A 20,517-nucleotide genomic window follows, 5' to 3' on the forward strand; every position below is an offset into this window, starting at 1 on the left:
TCAAACACATACTGGTTCTTTAATTTACCATGGATTAAGCTCTCAGGTTTCATCTTGCTGGCCAGACTGAAGAGCAGGGAGATGTCTGGCTGCAGGTGAAGATTGCCCTTTGCTAGGAGATGCTGAGGTCTCTTTTGAAGGGGACCAGGAGTCTTTTTCTTATATATTCCTGTAATCACCTTTTGCTGTCCCCTGTGCCTTGCAGACCAAGATATGAGAGGCAGATCAGTGAACTCCAGTCCCAGCTTTGCTTTTAACAGCAGAATGTCTTCTGCTGGTCACAACACAGTTTTTCCCTCGGCAAGGGTTAAGTGTGTGTGGGAACCTCTAATGCTGAGCTTCTTGAAGCTGAAAGCCCCAGTGTGACTGCAGGGTTATTGCTTTGCACCTGGCTGTGTATTTCTGCTCTGTAAAAAAGAGCCTGTAGGCTCTAATGTCGTGGGTAGCCCAACATGAGGGAGATGTTTCAGTTTCTTGGTCCTGCATTATCAAGGGTGTGATACCTCATTGTATGTCCAGGTGCACCAGACTAGGAGCCAAAGGTGGAGCATGAGCCTCTCTTCCTGGCCCATGTGCCCATAGCATTTCCAGCAGAGGTGTTGCTCCCTCTTCTGTAGTCTCTGTGCCTGCCTTCCCTTGTTTGAGCTCTCCCGTGGGGTTTGGGTGGGCAGGATCCCAGATAGCCCTGCCTCCTGAAGGTGGTGGCCTAAGATGCATGAATGTGTTTGGTTTTGCATATGCAAATGTCTGAACAGAGTCACAGCCATAGATGTAGAACACCAGGTTCATGTCCAGCCCTTCTAGAGTTTACCCTTTAGACACAAATGCTGAAGGAGCTGAGTCTGGTGTCACTGCAGCCAAGTGGGCCATCCTCTCTCTTGGTTTTTCTGTCAGTGCAGGATAGCTCTGTGGATAGCACAAACAATTCATCACAGGTATTGAGAACAGTGCGGGAACATCTGGATAGATTCTAGGTACTGTGCTACCTGTGAAACTGCATTTTATGTTGTCGTGACCAAGGCTATAGCTGGACACTTAGAAGGAGAAGGATTTGCTAACTAGGATGCAAATTGAAGTTTTCTAGGCATTTAAACAGTTTACAGGATACTGCATTTTAATTGATGTAAACCCTTCCAGCAAGGAGACAGAGGGGGATTTACCAAGCTTGGAAATAATTAAAATCATGCTGAAATTTTCCTAACAGGTACTAAATGTGACATGGTGTGTGGTCTCTCTGACAGGGTCACCCTTCCCTATAAATGGGAAAGTGCAACATCAGATGTTTCAATGCATGCACACAGATAAACAGTTCTTTTATGACATATTAAGAACAGTTTGGTTTATGGCTTTTTAGATGTATCTTAAAATCTTGTTTTATAATGACTTTAGCAGAGCTGTCCGATTTCCAAGATGTGCTTCTAAAGCAGGATGAGGTTTGTACCTGGTTTTTATTAACCATATTACCAGCTAAAAATAAACCAAGTTGCAGGCAGCTGACAGCAATGTGGACCCTCAATGTGTTTCATTAAAAATGATAATAATTCTTGGAGGCATGGAGACAGAAATCAAGCTTTTTTGTCTCCAGGAAACTGTTTTGCTCATCTGGGAGGGAGAAGAAAGTAACCTGACAGTCTTTGAAATTTACTGATATTTATTAAGATCACAGGAATTTGAATGGAGCTTTAGTTAATTATGAACTTTAACCCCATGTTTTAGTGTATTCCTAGACAAAATATGTGGCTTTGTCATGCCTTGCAGGCTACTGGCAGAGAAGTTCTCTGGTAGTGTGTATGAAAGGATCTTGGGTTGTATGTCAAAAGTTGAAAACTACAAGTGGAGAATTACAATTAGGGTGGTCTGGTTTTGTTTTGTTTTTTGTGTTTTTGGTTTTTTTTTTTTATTATTTTTTTAAACCAGCATAGGGATGTGGTGATTCTCTCTAATTTGTTCTTTACTCATGTCTGAGTGCCTTTGTGAAGAAGGGACTCAAACTCACTTAGGAGTTCAAGTTTCAGTGCAGGAATTCATAGAACCTCTGCAGGAGTCCAAGCCTGTTACCGAGCACAGGTTGAGGGCCAGTACCTTGAAAGAAGCAATATTAAAAAATATATATAGTCTGGCCAAAGCTAGACAAAGGAAAAGAAATATTCTAGAAAAACACTGGGCTACTTTCCAGCCTTACTGTGTAAGCATGTGCTGCTACTGAAATTCATTTACCCTAGAGTCATATGTCAGCCTGAAGCCTGTCTTTTCAAATGGTGCTGTTACTTAGCAGTCACAACTAAAAGGCAATAAACCACATGCATTTAAGCTGAAAACATGATGTACCTCCTAATAAATTTTGAGACCACTTCTGTGGCACAGTTTAATCATGCTGGGCTTGGTGAACATCTGTAAACACATGTTTTTGTGTGTTGGATAAAAGAAAGACTCCAAAAATTTGAAGTAGAGTTTTGATACCTGTTTTTGATAACTGAATAGAATGGTTTTGGAGCCTAGGAAAGTATGCATTCTGCAAGAGATTTTGACCAATATCTATGCAAGAATGAGAGAGCAAAGGAAAAAATTCCAACCCACAAATCAAACACTGGAAAGGAAAAAGTAGAGTTCTAATTTCTGGTTACTCTTGAAGTGTATTCAGTGGCCTTAATTCCACTGCCCAGATTTGCATTGGCATAAATTGTAATTTGTTTCCTATCTTTAAAATTTAACTTTCAGTATGCAGTAAATTAAAAAAAAAAAAAAAAAAAAAAAAAAAAAAAAAAAAAAAAAAAAAAAGGTCAGTAAAAGGTAATGGCCAGTTTAGGGACTTAGGTGTTTGCAAATGTGTTGATCTGTAGGTTTTCCTCTCTTAAAGCCTGACCACAAAGTTTGACTGAGGACATGCTATGCATTGACTATAGTTGTACTGATATTTGGAAACATGAGAACAGATAACAGTATTTTACAAGGTATTTGTTTTTTTAAAAACTAAGGAGAAAGGTTTCATTCTTTGATTACAGGATGACCATTACAATAAACACAGACTTCTATACTAAAGCTCAGTGAGCAAACAGGGCACTGTTTATTATCCATTTCTTCAATTGCATGGCTGCTTCACCTATTGTCAAAGTTTGCTGCCTTCAGTGCTTAACTGATACTACAAGGGTCAAAGATACTGAAGTGCTGTTTAGAAGTTTAAAAGGATTAAAATCTTTTGAAAGTGAGGGGCATTTTCAACAGCTGTTCACACCTGTATGCCCACTTCCCAGTGGTTTGGGAGCGGTCCTTTGTTAGAGCCTTCACTCCGGAAGCATCCTGGACCAGCCCTGTTTCTGCAGGCGCCTGGTTCCTGAAGTCAAGTGGGGAATTCCTCCCTCCTCTGTGCTGGCCCAGATCTTCAGGGAGAGCCAGGAGTACATGTGGTTCCTGTTAGTTCAGAAAACAGAAACATCTGGGGAAGACGTGAATGACTTACTGGCTCAGGTCAGCAGGAGGAGTCTCTGACAGTTCATTCCAGACAAGGAGATCCTCTCTATTATGTGCTGAAGCAGGGAGCAAATGCACATAAAATCCAGCTCCAAACAGCAGGAGATGGGCGCTCGTGCTGTGTTACATGGCCTTGCCCTCTTCCTGCCGATGGCGATGCCTCCTAAAGAAAGTGAAGGGAAGGATTTTCTCATCCAGCAAAAGTGGGGAAGGATGCTATGGAATAGGGACAGCAACGCATTCCCAGGGTGATGCCCATATGGGTTTAACTTTAAGAAGAAATGAAAGTGAGCCAGTGGTGAACATACTTGCTATGTGTTTACTGTAAAAATAAAGCACTGTAGGTAGTTGTTATTAACATGAAGGTAGAACAACTAGACCAGCTCTAGGAGGCCCTGCTTCATCAGGGTGTCAGATCAGATGACTTCCAGAGGTTCCTTCTCATCTCTGGCAGTCTGTGATTCTCTGACATCAGGCAGTTGGGTTAGACTGTGCACCATGGCCTAGCTAAAACACTGTGGCTTATTTCCCGATCCCTAAGGAGATGTGTCCCACCGGCATAAGAGTATTGTTTCTTTTCTAACCTAACTGCACCACCAATGATGTTCCATAGCTTAACATTTCTGTTTCTAAGTAGGGCAGAATAGAATAGAACAGAAAATGCAGTTCTCCAGCATTTGGTGTGGAGTGTCAAGGGCAGGACGTGGCACATCAATAAGATGAATGTGTTAGGTATGAGCAGGCTGGCTGTGCTCTCTTGCCTGGGGAGGTAAAAGGGCAGATGGGACGAATTGCCCTTTGCAGGTGTGTGTGTGCCATGAACATATCAGGCACAGCCTGTGGTCCCTAGGGTACCCTGGGGAGCTGTTGTACATGGGGATGGAGCAAATTGCCATTAGCAGCTGCTTACGTTCTCTTTCCTCACTTTCGTTCTCCTCTATAGGATAAAATACTTCTTTCTATTCTCTTTGGCCCATTATTTCTGTTCTTTTGGTGTGTTCTCCTTCTCACTTCTCAACTGTCCCAATTTTCCCAATACTTTTTCCTCTGAACACAAAGAATCTTTGCTATTGACCCTGAAGAACAACTGCTTCTATAACCATATGATCAAGCGTTGCTGGATTTCCCCAGAAGGCAGAGTGACTTTATCAGAAAAATAAAAATCAGTATCTTTGGCTTGGGTTAAGTGAGATAATTGACTTTTGCCACCTAGAGATGTGTGTATTTCAGGCAAGTTTCTGAAGAAAAGAGAGGGATGACAAATGCTCAGGGAGGAACTTGTTCGTAATTACACAAAGACCTTGTCTGTAAGGATGCAGGAAGCTGTGCTAACTGGATCTTTGCTAGGGAAAATGTTATAGGCTGACGGCAACACAGTCTGGGGGCTATAAAAAAGCTAAAGGAGTCCAGCCACTTCATTAACTGACTCTTTATAAATCCTAGGAAAAGCGATCTGTCCTCTTGAGAGCAAAAGTTAATCTTGGTATCCAACCCTCACGCATCTCTTCTGCTTTCACTGTTTTAGTCATTCAGACAATGGAGCATCTATTTATTCCAGGAACTTCCCTTTCTGTTCTGCTGAGCACTTTTATGGCTTTATACTCAATAAAAACTACTGTATACACTTAACTCTGGGAACAGGCTAGAGCTATTTACTCAAGCAGAAAAGTATTGTATTAGGGTGAGATCCCTTGAGATAGGAAAGGAATCTTGCTGGCTTTAAGTAAAGCGTGAAGATATTTGAACAGTGTTTTATGGTGAATACATTATGAGACAAATGTTTTGTATTCTGTCTCTGCCGATGACTTCAAGGAAATCAGTACCTTAACCTTCAAATGCAGCGAACAAGATTGTCAGTGTGCTGTAAGTCTGCACACACCAGTGCTAAATATCTCAGATTTAATGCCATCAGGAGTAAGGTTCTTTTACAGTGTTTCACTTCAGGTAGGCGTCACTGGAGGATCTACCTTGTAATTCTGCGGAGAACCTTCTCAATTTAAATATTTACTTATTCTGGATTGTTTTTTCTTTCCCTCCTTTGTGGGAATTCTTCCTTGTTTGATTTTTTGAAGACTCTTTGTGTTGTTTCTGACCAAAGCCCCACTGGTTGATCTGCCCTCAGCTCACTGGCACTAGTGCTCCTCACGTACTGGAAAGATGCAGGCTGGGCAGGATGTTGGGCACATGAGAAAAGGAATTCTTATCCTGAGAAAACTGGTGGAAAACACCTCTCTTTTGTTTCTGTGCCACGGGGGAGGGTTGCTCAGAAAACTTCCCTGCAGGGCATATTGTTCTGGAGTGTAGGTACAGCTCTTCCTCTCTTCTGCCAGAAACAGAGAGATGAACAGAGTTACGTCTGGGAACAAGTTGAAGCACAGTGCTGTGTTCCAGCAGGGGAGGAAAATGAGCTTTGTTACAACAAGACAAAGGTTCATTTAGGAGTCTCGTTTCTTCATTAGGGTAATTATTGTGAAGTTTAAGTTTACTTTCTGGTGGCACTTTTTGAAACTTGAATTATCTAAATTTCTTGAACCACACAAGATTAATAGTCTCACAATTTATACTTTTCCTCTGTAGAGTGAAAAAGTGTAATTAAAAATAAGATATACAGTTGAATTAAATTTTTGAACTGCAGTTTGGAAATCCTTCACAGAATACAAAGCATAAAAGAAGCATGGGGTATTGTTGCATACTCTTGTGCAGACAGTTGCAAACCATACTTGCTTTTTGAAGTCAAACTTTGTCTTGCTTGGTCAATCTTGCTTTTGCACTGGGAGCAAGGTGTCTCACTCCACATGTCCACTTCTATTATGATGAGCAGAACAGTCTAAATAAGTGGAGAATGTTCTGTTATTTTTAGCAGAGAAAATGTGATTATGTGCAATCCCATTTGTTATCATGAGAGGTTTAGAAGCCTGTTTCTGCATGATATGCTCTTACCAGAGGTCAGGTTGGGAGAAGGGAGATTGAAAATAAAGCCTAGTCTCAGCCACCACTGAAAACATAGCAATAATACCAGAGATTAAGCCCAGTTCTGGAGCATGCCACAGTATCCATGCCATTCTTTCCTCAGGGGGTATTGAGCAAGCCTAGATACAGCTGAAGATAAAATTATAGCGTGATAATAACCAACTGATACCAAACTCTTCCTGCTCAGCTTGCTCAAATAAATGACACTGAATTGCTCTGAACAGACCCTCTAGATCAGAAGTATTTCTCTGGTGTAGCGCCGGCTTCTTCTACTGCTCTGTCTGAAGGTCAAGAGGAAGAGTCCCCCAAAAGGTGTTCAGACCATTGCAGCTGGGCTGCCTCTTTCTCCTGTTGCTCTCAGGTACCAGGGATGCCAAGGCAAGGAGGATGACAGACTATCCATGGCCTTTTCTTGTAGACTTGTTTTGTTCTCAAATCCTGCAGCCAATTGATTCCTCGTGTTTAGTTCCTCAGCTCTCGTCTCCGTGTTTGCTGCCTCCCAGATCTATTATTTAACAGGCAGTCAGGACTTACTTATTGGACATCCTTTCTTTCCAAAGCTTTCAGAAAAACAATCACTCATCCTGTCTTCAGCCTGGTATGGTTTGGTCCTTATGCTCTCAGTTTGATGTTCCCTGCTGCTGATGTGAATATCTTTAATACCATATAGATTCTTAAGACCCTAATCCTAGCATATTGTTCCTGTATGTGTATTTACAAGCAGTGTAAAATCACCAACTCTCTTTTCCTGGACATCAGAGACCCTGTGCACGCTTCCTTCCCAGCTGAAATCTTGCTGCAATCCAGACATATCTTTTCCTCTGCCAGCTCTCAGCCACTCCAGCAAACTACTCTTAAATAGCTCAGCAGTTGATTTATGCCCCGTTAATGAGTCCCCTGTGAATCCCTTCCCTGCCTCTGCCCATGTGCACTTGAAGTGCCTGAGCCTCCTGTTTCTCCTGAGTTAACGATACTGATGGATCGTTGTCCCCAGACAGTCAGCAAAGACCCAGAGCATAGAAACTTGAGAGGCTCTTTTTTTGATTTGGGTAGCCCCAGCTCTGCTTTCAGGCTGGAGCAAGATCTGCACTAAATATTGAAGGGCAACACTAACCAAGCAACAATTTTTTTGGTTCATGGAGCTGTCTGAAAAGTTGGCAAAAAGCCCAAAAGGGAGGCTGTCAAAGCATCAACTAATCAAAGCTGTCTTAAATGTTCCAGACTGTCTGTGCTTAACCCTGAGCTGGTTTTCACCTGACAGTTGAGTTGGCCTGGTCTGAGTACAAGTGACTGAAACATGGAAAAAAGTCAGCAAAAATGCAGGGTGGTAAACAGCAAAGAAGTTGTTGAAACTCGAATCACTGTATCTGTGTTGTACTGTATGCCAAAATAACAGCACCATTCAGAACCCAGCCATTCTCTTAATTCATGAAGAAAGCCAGATCCACCTTCAGTGTTATCCCAAGCTGAATTTGTTATATGGGCAAATGAAAGATCTGAGTAATATTTAACCAAATTAAAGATGCAGCAAAGGCAAATGTTAACTGTTTACTTTCCAAGGCTAATTCCTCAACTTTTCTCAGGTAAAATGTAAGTTCCCAATTGCCTGATCTCTGATTCCCTAGTTGGATATTCTGAAACAATTTCCTACAGACAGACCTGTGCATCAGTCCCTGAAATTCACAAAACCCCACTGTGCCTGATGCCAAACTAACTGGAGTTGCATTTAGTTGCCTTGTGCCATGACAGTGCTGGTACCAACAGCTGTTGCACAGATCTTGGACAGCCCCCAGGCACCTTTTCAGCACTGCTTGTTGGTCAGGCTCTGATGAGTCCTTTCCTTGTTGCTGTATTCTTGGTATGGATTTCAGCAGCTCTGAACCAACTCCTGCTGAAGCCAGCAAGTTTCCTCTGGTTTCATAAGGGCCGTGATGGTGCACTTGACTGGTGTAGACATACCCCATATCAACTCTGCTAGCTCAGCCTACCCGCTCCCCTTCTCTTTTATGTAGCAGGGTGGTCTGACAGCTACTGCCTCTCCAAGAAATGTGGGCTTAAGTCCAGGCTTCCTATTCTGGGGGTCTGTGGGCTTTTTTGCTTCTTCTGGTGTTTGTTTTGGATTTTTAATACCTTAACTCAACCTGAATAAAGGACGTTAGTAAAATTCTGAGAGATGGGCTGAGTGTGTGGGTGCCACACACAGAAAAAGCACGCATGAGATGACATTTGGCTTTCCCAAACCACTGAATTCATTACAACCTGAGCAAGAAGACTTTTAAAGGCAAACCCTTGTCTTGAATACAGCTGCCTAGATTCCTCCTGCATTTCTTCATGAAGAAAGTATTGCTGTGGTGACCCAGTCACAGGCTGGTGAGGGAGGTACTCTTGGCTTTTACCCAGGGACACCTGCTCTGCATCAGCGCTGTCCCTCTGGCCAGCCCCTGCCATGGACACCCTGCCTGGGCCATCTCTGGACACTACACCTTTCCACAGGCCCCTAGCTATTCATAGGAGGACTTTGTAAGTTGCTCCTGATTTCACCAACTCAGCCTGAACTTAGATCCTGCCCCCTTAGTTTAGGGAGAAACTCCAGCTGAAAGTATCTCAAATCAGAAGGAAACTACTGCTTATCAGTCTGCCCAGCCTCCTGTCCCACCCAGCTCTTGTTCCACTCCCTTGGGATTAGGGAAAAGGTGATCATTTCTAAGAGAGCTCTGAAGTACACAGGCTTGTGTAGCAGACTGAGGAAAAGAAGACCAAGGGATGGGGGAGATGCTTCATCATGAAGAAATGTTTTACATTTGCAGTAACAGCCACCCTTCACCACAGGATTGCCTTCATTTTGTGAGAGGTTGCTCTGCAAGGACACGTCAAGGCCTGTTTGGCCCTGAGATTTCCATTCCTGGCACTCCTGACTATATACCCAGGCCAAAAGAGCACAAATTGGTCCCCAGTGTCAGGAGTATATAGATGCCAGCACTATATATAGGAGGGAAAAAGAGAAAGGAAATCCAGTCTATGGGCTTGAAAATAGTGGAAGTAAAATGAAATGCCAGAGGGAAGAACATAGCAGAGGAGATTGTGCAGGCTGAGGAAAGATTAACTGGTATTAGAAGAAAGCAAAAGACATGGGAGAATTCAGATCAATGCTGAGGCGAGCAGCAGGGAATGTTTTTAGCAAGGAGCATTAGGAAGTTGAACACAGATGGGAAGGTATGAAAGGCACACAGACCTGAGAAGCTGTAAGAGCAGCATGGAAGAAAAACCTTAAAATCCAGGAATGGGAAGAAGCTGCAAAGTATATGAACAAATATCTAAACTAATAATACTTTCCAAATCAGAAATAATAATTTTCTTTATCTTGATGTTAGAAATCTGTATATAAACTAAGCAATGGTAGTGTAAGAATAATTTTATTTAGTATTTTGGTAACACAATGATACATCTCAAAATTACCATAGAATTTTGCTTGCTAAATGACTGCATACATTCTAAATAGGTGCTACTAAACTTGAGTAACTTCACAGGTTACATGAGGCATGATGTGACCAACAGCTATATAGTGTGTAATCCCCTGACTGACAAGAGCAGTGTGGATGGATTTTGCACTAGTAGCCAATGCACAGTTAAAGCTTTTGGAAGAGTACAAAATTGCAAAAGCCATTTTTTATTACAATATGAGTTGATGATCCTTGCATTAGGATAGTATGTAGGTTACATACTTTATTTCTTTTAATAACAGTACTTTAAAAGGTACAAGAAAAATTGTTTTGCTAGCATTTGATCTAATGTAGATCTCCATATGAGAATGCTGAGTATCTTATAAAGCTTTTCACAGGTATAGGCTAAGTTCTGGGATATCACAAACTTGTACATAATTAGAAAATCACCTGAGCTTACTCCATGTGTACGTAGCAGAACGCTTTTTTAAGCTGTAAAAAGAGATGATAGATGCCATATGAAGTCAGAGACCTTAAGCAGGTACATTATGACTGTGTGGAGTTATAGAGCAGTGCTTGTAGGCTTGATTCAGGTTTTTAAAATCAGTAGCAAAGCCTGTACTGAAGATCAGGACAGTGTTGTTAACGCAGCTCTCCCCAGCGTCAGCAGGAGCTGTGTCCCAGCTGCCAGTGTGCCTGAGGCTGGCCACCTATTGGAAGTCACAGTGCAAATCCTTACTCAGGTCTCTGCAGAGCTACTTCACTGCGTGGCACTGTAACCTTGTTTTTCTAGCTCTGCTAATACTTCATCTGGTACTCAGCTGAGCACAGCAAGTCATGTGAGGTACTCTCATGTCTGATGGATTTCATAAGTAATTGAGGGTGACCTGCAGCTCCAAAGAAGTGCCCAACACTTTTCATATCAGGCTTTTACATAGGGCTGTTTGCTTTCTAGAGAAATATGCAGCTTTGGGAAACAAACATTAGCTGGAGGTTCAACACCATAAAGTTTCATGCGTGTTTTACTTTAAAATAATACGTGGTTTTTGAAGAAAATTTATGAACTTTGCCTCACAAATATTGTAAAAGTACTTTTTGTTCAGTTAATGGGTACTTAGGACATGTAATGCTACTTTTCCTTCTGAGACTTTGCTCCAAACAAATTCTACTAAAAGTACATAGTTGATTTTTAGATGTACTATTTAACTCAACCTAACAGAATGAGTGAGTAGGGGTATTATTTGCTGTATGCTTTACTTGAGGCCTGTGGCATTAATGTTTTAATATAAATCCCCCCAATCTCACTTCTACCTACCTTGGCCAATGTGGATTTTACTGGACTTACCCATATGCTTAGGGACAACAATATTAACTCCTTCCTAAAGAAACAAACTTCAGCTATACCTTTATAAATCTAATTCAAATACTTGCTTTGTTTGTGAACATGCTAATGAACAGATTAGCATAAGATTTGTATCACCCTTGCCATCTAGTGACATAGAAATTCTGATCTTTCAAAACTTTGTGAAGAGTTACTATATTAGGACATTCTGTTGATTTTCATATAAAACATAAATTTTAGTTTCAAACATGCTTACAGGAAAGTCTTTTATTTTTTTAGGCATTTATGTAAACATTTTGGAATGCTGAAGGCAAGACTTTACATTGCCATTTTACCAAAAATCGTATGAACACTTATTATTGAAGCATTCACATACATCCCACAACATCAGAGCTGCCATGAGCCTATGGCAGTTTCCAGCAGAGTAAATTCAGAAGCAGGCTGCAGTGTTCTGAGCAACTGCTTTTGTTCTTTTTTTAATAAGAGACTTCACTTCTGAATGTGGAGTCACTGAAGGCAAACTTAGAGTTAAGGCATAGTGCATGGAGACATGGAAAGGATTACAGAGACAGTTCCTGGAGATGCTCCAACCAGTCAGTAGATAAAAAGCACTTTAGAATGACAACTTCTGTGAACCAGCTAGAAAAGAAAAGGCTTACTTTCAAATTGCATATGTTTTATCATTTAATATATTGTTCCCCTGGCTCTCCTTCTAGAATTAAAAAGATGCCTGAATTATACCTTGTGCAACTTTGCTTCCTGCTTTTATAACGTGTAATATTGGCTATGTACCAAAAATATCACCAGAACAAGCTATGAGTTATATAAGTCTAAAAAGAGAGAGGGAGGTTATCTGTAGACACAGGGCTTATTGCTTAGGCATTTGCTGACAGCTGACTTTCACTGGCTGCTTTCTCTGCTTGCAGTCTTTGGACAGCCTGGTCGAGCAAATCCATCGTATCTCTAAGGGTAACATTCAAGGTGAACGGCTTAGGCTTAATGGTCAGCCCGTAGGTGAAGTCCATTTTAGGGTCCTCGTTTGGATTGGCAGTAAAATTGCACTGATGCACCAGTATGGAGGTAAAGAGGAAGAGCTGCACCTTGGATAACTCCTCTCCAATACACCGACGCTTCCCCAATGAGAAAATCATCACGCTGCTAGTAAGATCTTTATTGATGAACCCATTCTCATCCAGGAATCTTGTTGGATCAAAGTCCTCGGGGTTGGACCATTTTGCTGGGTCATGATTCACTGACCACTGATTGACAAAGATGACGGTGTCCTTGGGAATGAGGTAGCCCATGATGAAGGTGTTGGTCGTGGTGGCATGTGGGATAGTCACAGGCACAAAGCTGCTGAAACGCATGGATTCATACAGGAAAGCCATGATGTAGGGCAGGTGAGGCTGATCTTCAACACATGGCAGACGGTCTCTTCCAACAATCCTATCCACTTCCTCTTGCATTTTAGCCTGCACTTTCGGATACCTGTCATTTAAAGCAAGATGTGTGTGCGTACATAACACTTTCAAAGGACTTTCTTACAAACAATCCTTGCTGTAAATATTTTTCACAGAATCTCACTGCTATCCTAAATGATGCAGTTTGAGCAGAGTTTAAATGTACTGCAGGAACATGTAGACCTCAGTTGAGAACTTTGATATAAAAACAAACTTCCCATGCATTGGTGTAATTCAGATTTGCTCAGTTTTTACTTTACTATCCCACATAATTGAATCCCAACATAAAAAATAACAATAGCCTGAAGTGTGCTGAAACTGAATATTCTGATCCAATTTTGAAAATTAATTCTAAACCTAGAATTACTTGTCTCTTTTAAGTATTGGATTTTCCATGGGACCAAGAATTTGATTTTCCAGCTCAAGTATGTGACTTTTAAAAGTTAGCATGGAGTTTGTTATCACTAGATGTATTTCATACCTTTAAAAGCCTGCAGGTTTCTAAACTAGAAAAAAAAATCCCAATTACTAAATTGTCAGAATGGTTTTATGAACATCCCACTTTTAGTTTGAGAAGACATTTTCTAATGAATATCAAATTATGTTTTCTCTATAATGTATTTAAAGATGACTGTCTTGAAGTCTGGCCAGTTTGGAATGCTACACAGTAACCGAAGAAGATCAAAATGTTAATACATCTTTTGCTTGTCCCAAAGCACACATTCTGCCCAGGAGCCTTGTTTTAAGTATTCAAGTTTGGCTCCTGCATCCTTGCTTTTTCCTTCTGCAGCAGACTCACACGTCAGGTGCAGGGCAAACATGAGAACTGAGGAGAAACCCAGAAGTTACATGAACCCTGGGCATCACACCCTGAGCTGGAGTGTTAAATATTTGCCTGTTTTTCAAGAAGCGACTGAGTAGCTAAGGTTTGCATGAGCCTACAAATTACGCAGGCGATGAAAGGAAAAGCCGGGATAGGCAAGAGAGTCCGTGTACTGGCACCTTCTCTTAAGCCACCTCCCCTCTCCGAGTCTCCCGGCGGACGGGCGGTGCCAGGGCAGCGCTCCGGCCGGCTGCCCAAGGGGTCTGCCTTGCCCAGTCACGCAATGGCGAGGAAGGCACACACACCGGCAGCTCAGCATAATAGCGGGTTTGTAAACCGGTGCACGAACTCTTTATCGTGCTTAAGCAGTTGTTATCCTGTTCCTATGATCTCCTTGATCTTGACCTGCTAAAATCTGTTACTTTCAGGTTTTACTCGGCTGCCTTTCTGCCAGCCTCTCCTTATGCACCGCAACCCGACCGCCTGAGTAGGGTGGGATTTCTTTTCTTTTATTCTTTCTTATCTCTTTCTGGCAGGTTTCCCACAGCTTCCGTGATAGTTAATCGGCGCTGCACGGGCTGGCGCTGCCCGGTCTCGCAGACCCGCGACCCGACGGCTGCTCCCTGCCTGGGCCGCGCCCCCGGCTGCCCCAGGACCGGAGCTCCATGCGCCGGCTCGGGCGGGCTGCTCCGGGCGCGGAGCCCTCCCAGCAGCGCCTTTGCCCGTGCGGCGCAGTTTAAACGGGGCTCCCCCGGGGCTGGCGGGCGCTCGCACCCGGGGCGGGCTCCTATGTGCCCCCCACCCCGGGCCGGTGGGGCGCCCCGGTGTGCCGCCGCCCCCGCCGGCACGTACCTGATGAGGAAGATGAGGAGCCACTGCAGGGCGGTGGAGAGCGTGTCCTGGCTGGCGCCGAAGATGTCGGTGACGGTGGCGGGCACGTGCTCGAGCTGCAGCCGCGGCTGCTCCCGCTGCAGGCGGATGAAGGCGTCCATCATGTCGCGGGGGGCGGCCCCGGGGCGCAGGCTGCGCTGGTGCTGCAGAAACTTGCCGCGGACGAAGCCGTAGAAGTCGCGGTTGAGGTCGCGGAAGGCGCGGTAGGCGGCGCGGACGGGGCTGGGGAAGCGCTGGAGCCAGGGCAGCGCATCTACCAGGCTGCCGGCGCCCACCGCCCGCCCGAACTGCTCGTTGCGCCCCACGATGCGCAGGAACTCGCCGTCGCCGTGGCTGTAGCGGCGGCCGAAGCACAGGGCGCTCATCACGTTGGCCACGGCCACCACCAGGACGCGCGAGGGGTCGAGGAAGGCGCCGCCGGCGCTGCCGCGCACCAGCAGCGCCACCAGCGCCCGCGCCTCGCCCACCAGGTGCCGCTCCAGCAGGCGGCGGGTGGCGGGGCTGCCCGTGGAGAAGGCGCGCACCGTGGCGTGCGCCGCCCGCCGGTGCAGCTTCCAGAGCTCCGAGTATCCGCCGAAGGCCAGGCTCAGCCCGCCCGACACGAGCTGGAAGGACGGGAAGGGCGGGCGGCCGGCGAAGGCGGCCCCCTGGCGGACGAGGGCCTGGCGGATGGCGCGCTCCCCGTTCAGCACCACCACGGGCCAGCGCCCCAGGCGCAGCTGGAACACGGCGCCGTAGGTGCTGGCCAGCCGGGCGAAGGAGAGGTGCGGGGCGCTGCCCAGCTGCGCCGCGTTGCCGATCAGGGGCCAGGGGAAAGGGCCCGGCGGCGCCCGGCGCTGGCCCTGCCGCCGGCGCTGCTGATGCTGCAGGAGGAGCTTGCCCAGGTGGATGGCGGCGAGCAGGCAGAGGATGAGCAGGAGCGAGCTTTGCAACGGGGGGATGCCGTGCAGCGCTTCCCCGAGCCTCTCGAGGGCCATGCTGAAAGGGAAAGGGAAAGGTCAGCGGGCAGCGTCCCCGCGGCATGGGGGGACCTTCAGGTCCCGCGGGCAGGGGGAAGCCCGGACGGGGCGCGCTGGCGGGGCGGAGGGGAGCGCCGGCAGCAGTCCCAGCGCTCGGAGTCTGGGCAAGTCCTTGCTGTGCGCTCCTCGTGTGCCTAAAGCCCCCCGAATCCTGTGCGAAAAACAAGGGATAATCGATAATCAAGTGGCAGGCTCCTAATAAGAGATCGAAGTCGTATTTGGCGGGGGGGGCTGCTGCTCTCTCTCCACCGGTAGGGAAAGTTCTCAGCGAGAAATCCAACAGGTTACAGCTGAAAGAGTCACAGAGCGAAGCAGGAGGATGCTCTCTCCTGACGAGCCTCCGCAGATGCAGGCAATTGCCGTGCGCCGGAGACAGGTTAATTCCGGCGCTGCACATCCCTGCCCCCGGCGAAAAATCCCCTGCGAGAAACGGGTTACCCGCCCCGGTGTCGGAATTTCCCGCTGCTCCGGAGAAGCCTCCGCACGCGACCACGGAGCCCTCTCCGTCCCGAGCCCTTCCCTCCTTCCCGCACCTTCGGGCCCGTCGCGGCAGGGCAGGCTGGCGGTGTGCCGCCCCGAGATGGGCTGCGGAGGATGTCTGAGCACTGCGCGGAGTGCTGACTGGTCCCGCTTCCCATCCCCGTGCCCGGGACCGCCCGCTCCTACCATTTGCTCCAGCCTTTCAGAAGCAGCGAGGGGATGAAGGGGTGAAATAAGCGGCGGGCAGAACTGACCTGTTGCGCGCTGCTTCCATCCGAGACCTTGAGGAGGATGGAGACGAGCTGTGCGGCCGGCGGCAGCTCTAATGGACAGCTGCGGCTCCGAGGAGAGCGGCGACGGCAGCGTTCAGATCCAAGCTTTTGGGAAAGTCATTAGGAGCCCCGGTACCTGTCACCCGGAGCTTGGCAGGTCATGCGCAGGCAAATGCCAGTTGCGCTCGTTCCCAGCGCAGTTATCACCTTTCCAGCTCTTTAACCCTTCGGAGCTCGCCCCAAGGCAGTCACCTGCCCCGGGCAGCTCCGCGGACCGCCAGCGAGCGGGCTGCTGCCCCCCTTCCCTCTCCCTCCCTCCCACCTCCTGCAGGGCTGCAGGACGGGACGGGGCTAGCCCAAGGCGAGCGGCTCAGAGGGCGCGGAGGGGACGGCCCGCTGCTCTCAGGCTCAGCCGGAACCGGAGCCGCCACCTCTGGGCGCCTGGCATTGCCACTCCCGGCTTTAAACCCGCCGGCGTCCGCGGTGCGCGGCGCGGTGCGGGCGGGACGCGGACGGCCCCGCTGGCAAATCGCCGCTGCCTGGCCCGTCCCCTGGCTTGAGGGGTCGCAGTTATTTGCCAGCTGCCCTTGGGCCCTCGCCAAGCGGAGCGGCTGAGCCGCGGATGCTTTTATGGCCGGGGCCAAAAGTTTTAGCGGAGGAGGTGCCGGGAGGGGAGCGGGGTGGCGGGCGGGCTCGCAGCTTTCGCTGTCGGGAGGCGAAGTCTCGCCTGCATCTTAGGGGCTGAGGCAGCCGAAGAGCTTCCCCTCCTCCGCCTGTCGCCTCCCCGTTGCGTGCGGAGTTAGCATTGCGTGAGCCGGGGCTGGAAAGCCTCCAGCCATCTCCTCCCCGGGCCCCTACCCCTCCTCTCAATACCTGACACCAGCTCCGGGGAGAATGAGGCTGGGAAGCGCCGGGCAGCTCGCACCCCGGCCGGCTCCGGTGCCCTCCGGCCTCGCCTCCGCCCTGTGCTCGCTTCTCTCCCGCTTGCGGCGCCTTTTTCCTCTTAAATCTGGCGCCTCCGCCCGCACTGGGAGAGCTGGCGAGAGGCGTGTGGGTACGGCTCTCCAAGCCCCCCCGGGCTTTCCGGCGCCCCGCGGGAACCGGCACTGCAGAACTCCCAGATACGGAGGAAATCGTTCCCCAAGAAAACAGAATGCCTTTGCTTTGTGCTTGTCACTTTTGCAGTAACAAGAAAAATGTGAAAATGCAACATTTATTTCAGATTCTTTACAGTCACGTCATGAGAAGAAAATACTATGTTTTGGTAGCATTTAGGGATTAGGCTAAATTAGATGCTGGGAGTCAGCCCAGCTCAGGGTGTGAGTCCGGTCCTGGCCAGGCTGCTACTGCTTCTGTCTTTGCTAAAAAGTGTAATCCTGCTTGCTGTCACTGTCCCAGGCCCTTCCAGACAGTGATGCTCCTTCTTGCTCAGACTAGCATCAGCCTTGGATCGTCTGTTGGCTTGGAGCATCTTCCTGTCACTGCCAAGTAACAGAGGTGTCAAAACCACTTTTTCTGAGCAGTGCTGGAAAAAATGAGCGTCCCTTTCCCAGCCCCACTTCTAGGGTGAACTGGAAGGATCCTGCACAGATACCCCAGCTTCAAAAAAGAACAAAGACAGCTGCATCCCTATGGGACTAAGGTAAGGGTGTTCTGCTATCTCCATCACTATCAGAAGAGTGAACCCAAATTTCACATGCTATAACCACTCAGCTATGGAAAATTGTCACCACTTCCCCCTTCATCTGTGTTATGTCAAAGAAGAAACATGGGCATCTTCTGGTGAAGTTGCAGAAAAAAATCTGGGTGATACTGATCTTTTGCCACTGAAGGGAACACCTGTTCCAGGCACTGGATCTGGGTGGTAAGGACGAGCTTGGATCAGTTAACTGTTATATATTATAGGTATATGTTGGATATACCTATTTATATTATACTTTGGGAATTTCTCATTGCCAGCAGATAAGTTTGCCCTTTTCTTGGTGACTGTGGTAAAAAGTTGCCTAAACTCCAGGCATTCCAGCTCTCATTAGTAAGTCCCTAAACCCTTTCTTTGGTTTAGCAGCTAAAGTAGTTGTATTGCAATTGGATTGCTCCTGGCTGCTTGTGGGAAGTAAAAAGAATACATTTCCATTATCATGACTTGCAAACTCAAACTTTAAGCCAGGAGCCTAGGAGTTATAAATCCTGGTACTTTTTTTTTCTGTAAGGAAACATTAGTTATTTCTTATTTCATTTGTCTTTGGTCTTCAGGAGTTCTGCCACTATTAGGAAAGAAATAAAATCTATTTTAGATAATTTCTTCTGTGGTGATGGTATCAGCTGGTCTCTCTGTACTATTTACACCTTTGGCTCCCTGTTGCATTCATTACAGCCTGAGTATCCTTTTGACTGTGTACACTGAACATTCACCCAATTTTTAATGCTCTGATTCTGTGTGACCTTGGTTAGTCCCTTGGTCTCTGTTATATTCTACAAATTGCCCTCCTGCCCACCTCTGTATTTATTCTTTTCACCTCTTTTGTTTGTAGAAGCATAGGAGTTCAGAATTGCTCTTAGAGAATGTATGTTCTTTTTTTGCCCAGTTCTAGGGACTTAATTGAGATGCAAATCCTACTGCAACAAGTCCCAGATTCCTGAGTTGGTCAGTTTTGTTAGGCACTGAAGACTGAATCACTGAAGATGTATGCCACATAAAATGAATCATTTCTGAGGTCTAGAAAATCCTACTTGATACAATATATGGAAAAGAAAAGGAGCTGAAGGGCTACAAGTGAATGGGTTTGGGATTAAGGGAGAGGAATTCAGGCCTAATCTCTTAAAATCTTGATTGATTTGATAGGAATGCCAGATGCAGGGTTTGTGGGGGATGTCAGTACCTCTGTGAGTCTGAATAAAGTTGCTTATGTATGTGGACAAGCATCCTTGTTGTGGAGGTAAAAAATTGATAAAGGAAGAGGAGGAATTGCACAGAGAGTCTTCATTTGCCCTTTGAGAGAGAGTTTTTATGTCTGCCACAGTCCTCCCTCTTCCAACAAAACTCCTTAACCCCTAAGAGATTTTTACAAATGTTAAGAATTACTTACCTAAATCAGGCATTGAAGACTCAATTCTTAATTTTACTTCTAACCATGGCAGCCCTTGCCTTTGCTTTTGAATACTGGCAAGCTGCTCATAAATCCTCAGGAGCATCAGCTGGAATTTTTCATGGACTTGACCTTGCTCTGTTTTCTTTTCTGACCTCTTCCTTTCGCATCTTTCCATGGAGAGCTCTCCCACACTAGATTTCTCTCTTTCCCGTACCTGGGAGCATGGATCTTTTCCTCCTCTCTCTTTATTCTGCAAAATCCCAAGGTAGATTAGTTGAGCAATGTTTTATCCTGGGATTGCTTCAGCATAGAGCTTGTACAAATTGTTTACCGTCTGTAGAGTGATTCAAGCCATTCTTTTTTAAACAATCCTTGGCAATGTTGTTTCTGATTGTCTGTTTCTGAGTGTTGCACAATGCTATATAAGATGAATAAACAAGTAGCATAACTGTAAAACACAAATCACTTGGAAACGGGACCAAGTGCAATGTCCTATTGTTTCAGGTTGCTTAAAATTGTACATACGTACTTAAGTACCTCTCGAGTTCTACTCTACTCTCAATACTTCTGTAAGTCTGAAAATTACTGCTACAGCAACCACACTACAATCAGAATAAGAACCTGTAAACCTGTGTGTTTGGCACAGCTCACTCAGGCTATGTTTATGTGGTGATCCCACATGATGCAGGGTTACCATTGTGCTTCAAGTAGTTTCAGATCCAGAGCAGAGATCTGTGCTCAGTCCAGCCCCTGTACCGCCTCATGGCTGCTGGCTCTGTGGCCACCCTGTGCCTGCTGCTCTGCACCCAGAGATGTCCTTGCTTCCTCAGGCTTATCCACGCTGTACGGAATGCTCAGTGTTCCAGCCAACCTGGGACACTGGCACCACAAGTGTGGATGGGAGTGAGGTCATTTCTGATGCAGGCTCCTGGTTTGGCTCCGTTTGGCAGCTTTCTGGTCATGCCAGTCATGAGATGTAAGCAAGACAGAAGGAGCCACATCCTCAGTGCTACCCAGAGTGCCAGCCATATATAGGAGCCAGCTGCAGCTCTGTGATTCAGGATTATTTATTTAGGCCACTCACTGTGGCCTAAAATAAAGCATTTGTGGTATGCTTTTTAAAGCATATGTATTTGTGGCTGCATATCGCATTCTTAACCTTCATTAACTTGCAGCTTTCTTTGGACTTTCACTCTTCCCTGCATTCCCACTGACTTCCCAGTTCACGTTTTCAATTCTGCCTTACTATTGAAACCCTAAATT

General features: G+C 46.4%; 1 protein-coding gene across 2 annotated transcripts; it reads right to left on the reverse strand.

Moving 5' to 3' along the window:
- Positions 1-9,835: 9,835 nt before the first annotated feature.
- LOC134547115 (cytochrome P450 1B1) lies at positions 9,836-19,665 on the reverse strand. Of its 2 annotated transcripts, XM_063390698.1 has the most exons (5): positions 19,252-19,665; positions 17,039-17,646; positions 16,148-16,270; positions 14,356-15,372; positions 9,836-12,708 (listed from the first exon to the last, which is right to left on the reverse strand). In XM_063390698.1, the coding sequence occupies exons 3-5, from the start codon at positions 16,165-16,167 to the stop codon at positions 12,096-12,098; spliced, it is 1,650 nt and encodes a 549-aa protein (XP_063246768.1). In that variant the 5' UTR covers positions 16,168-16,270; positions 17,039-17,646; positions 19,252-19,665; the 3' UTR covers positions 9,836-12,095. The 2 variants fall into 2 exon arrangements, with proteins under 2 accessions (XP_063246768.1, XP_063246767.1); XM_063390697.1 differs by lacking the exons at positions 17,039-17,646; positions 19,252-19,665 and having other exon boundaries at positions 16,148-16,478.
- Between the last annotated feature and the right edge of the window lie 852 nt (positions 19,666-20,517).

The sequence above is a fragment of the Prinia subflava genome, chromosome 2 (assembly GCF_021018805.1).
Source record: "Prinia subflava isolate CZ2003 ecotype Zambia chromosome 2, Cam_Psub_1.2, whole genome shotgun sequence".
In the NCBI taxonomy this organism is placed as follows: domain Eukaryota; kingdom Metazoa; phylum Chordata; class Aves; order Passeriformes; family Cisticolidae; genus Prinia; species Prinia subflava.

Excerpts from the sequence above, each read along its gene's own strand:
- LOC134547115 (XM_063390698.1), bottom strand. The coding sequence starts at position 16,167 with ATGGAAGCAGCGCGCAACAG. Across the intron at positions 15,373-16,147 it reads ATGGAAGCAGCGCGCAACAG|CATGGCCCTCGAGAGGCTCG; the intron begins GTCAGTTCTGCC and ends TTTCCCTTTCAG. Across the intron at positions 12,709-14,355 it reads CTCCTCATCTTCCTCATCAG|GTATCCGAAAGTGCAGGCTA; the intron begins GTACGTGCCGGC and ends TTTAAATGACAG.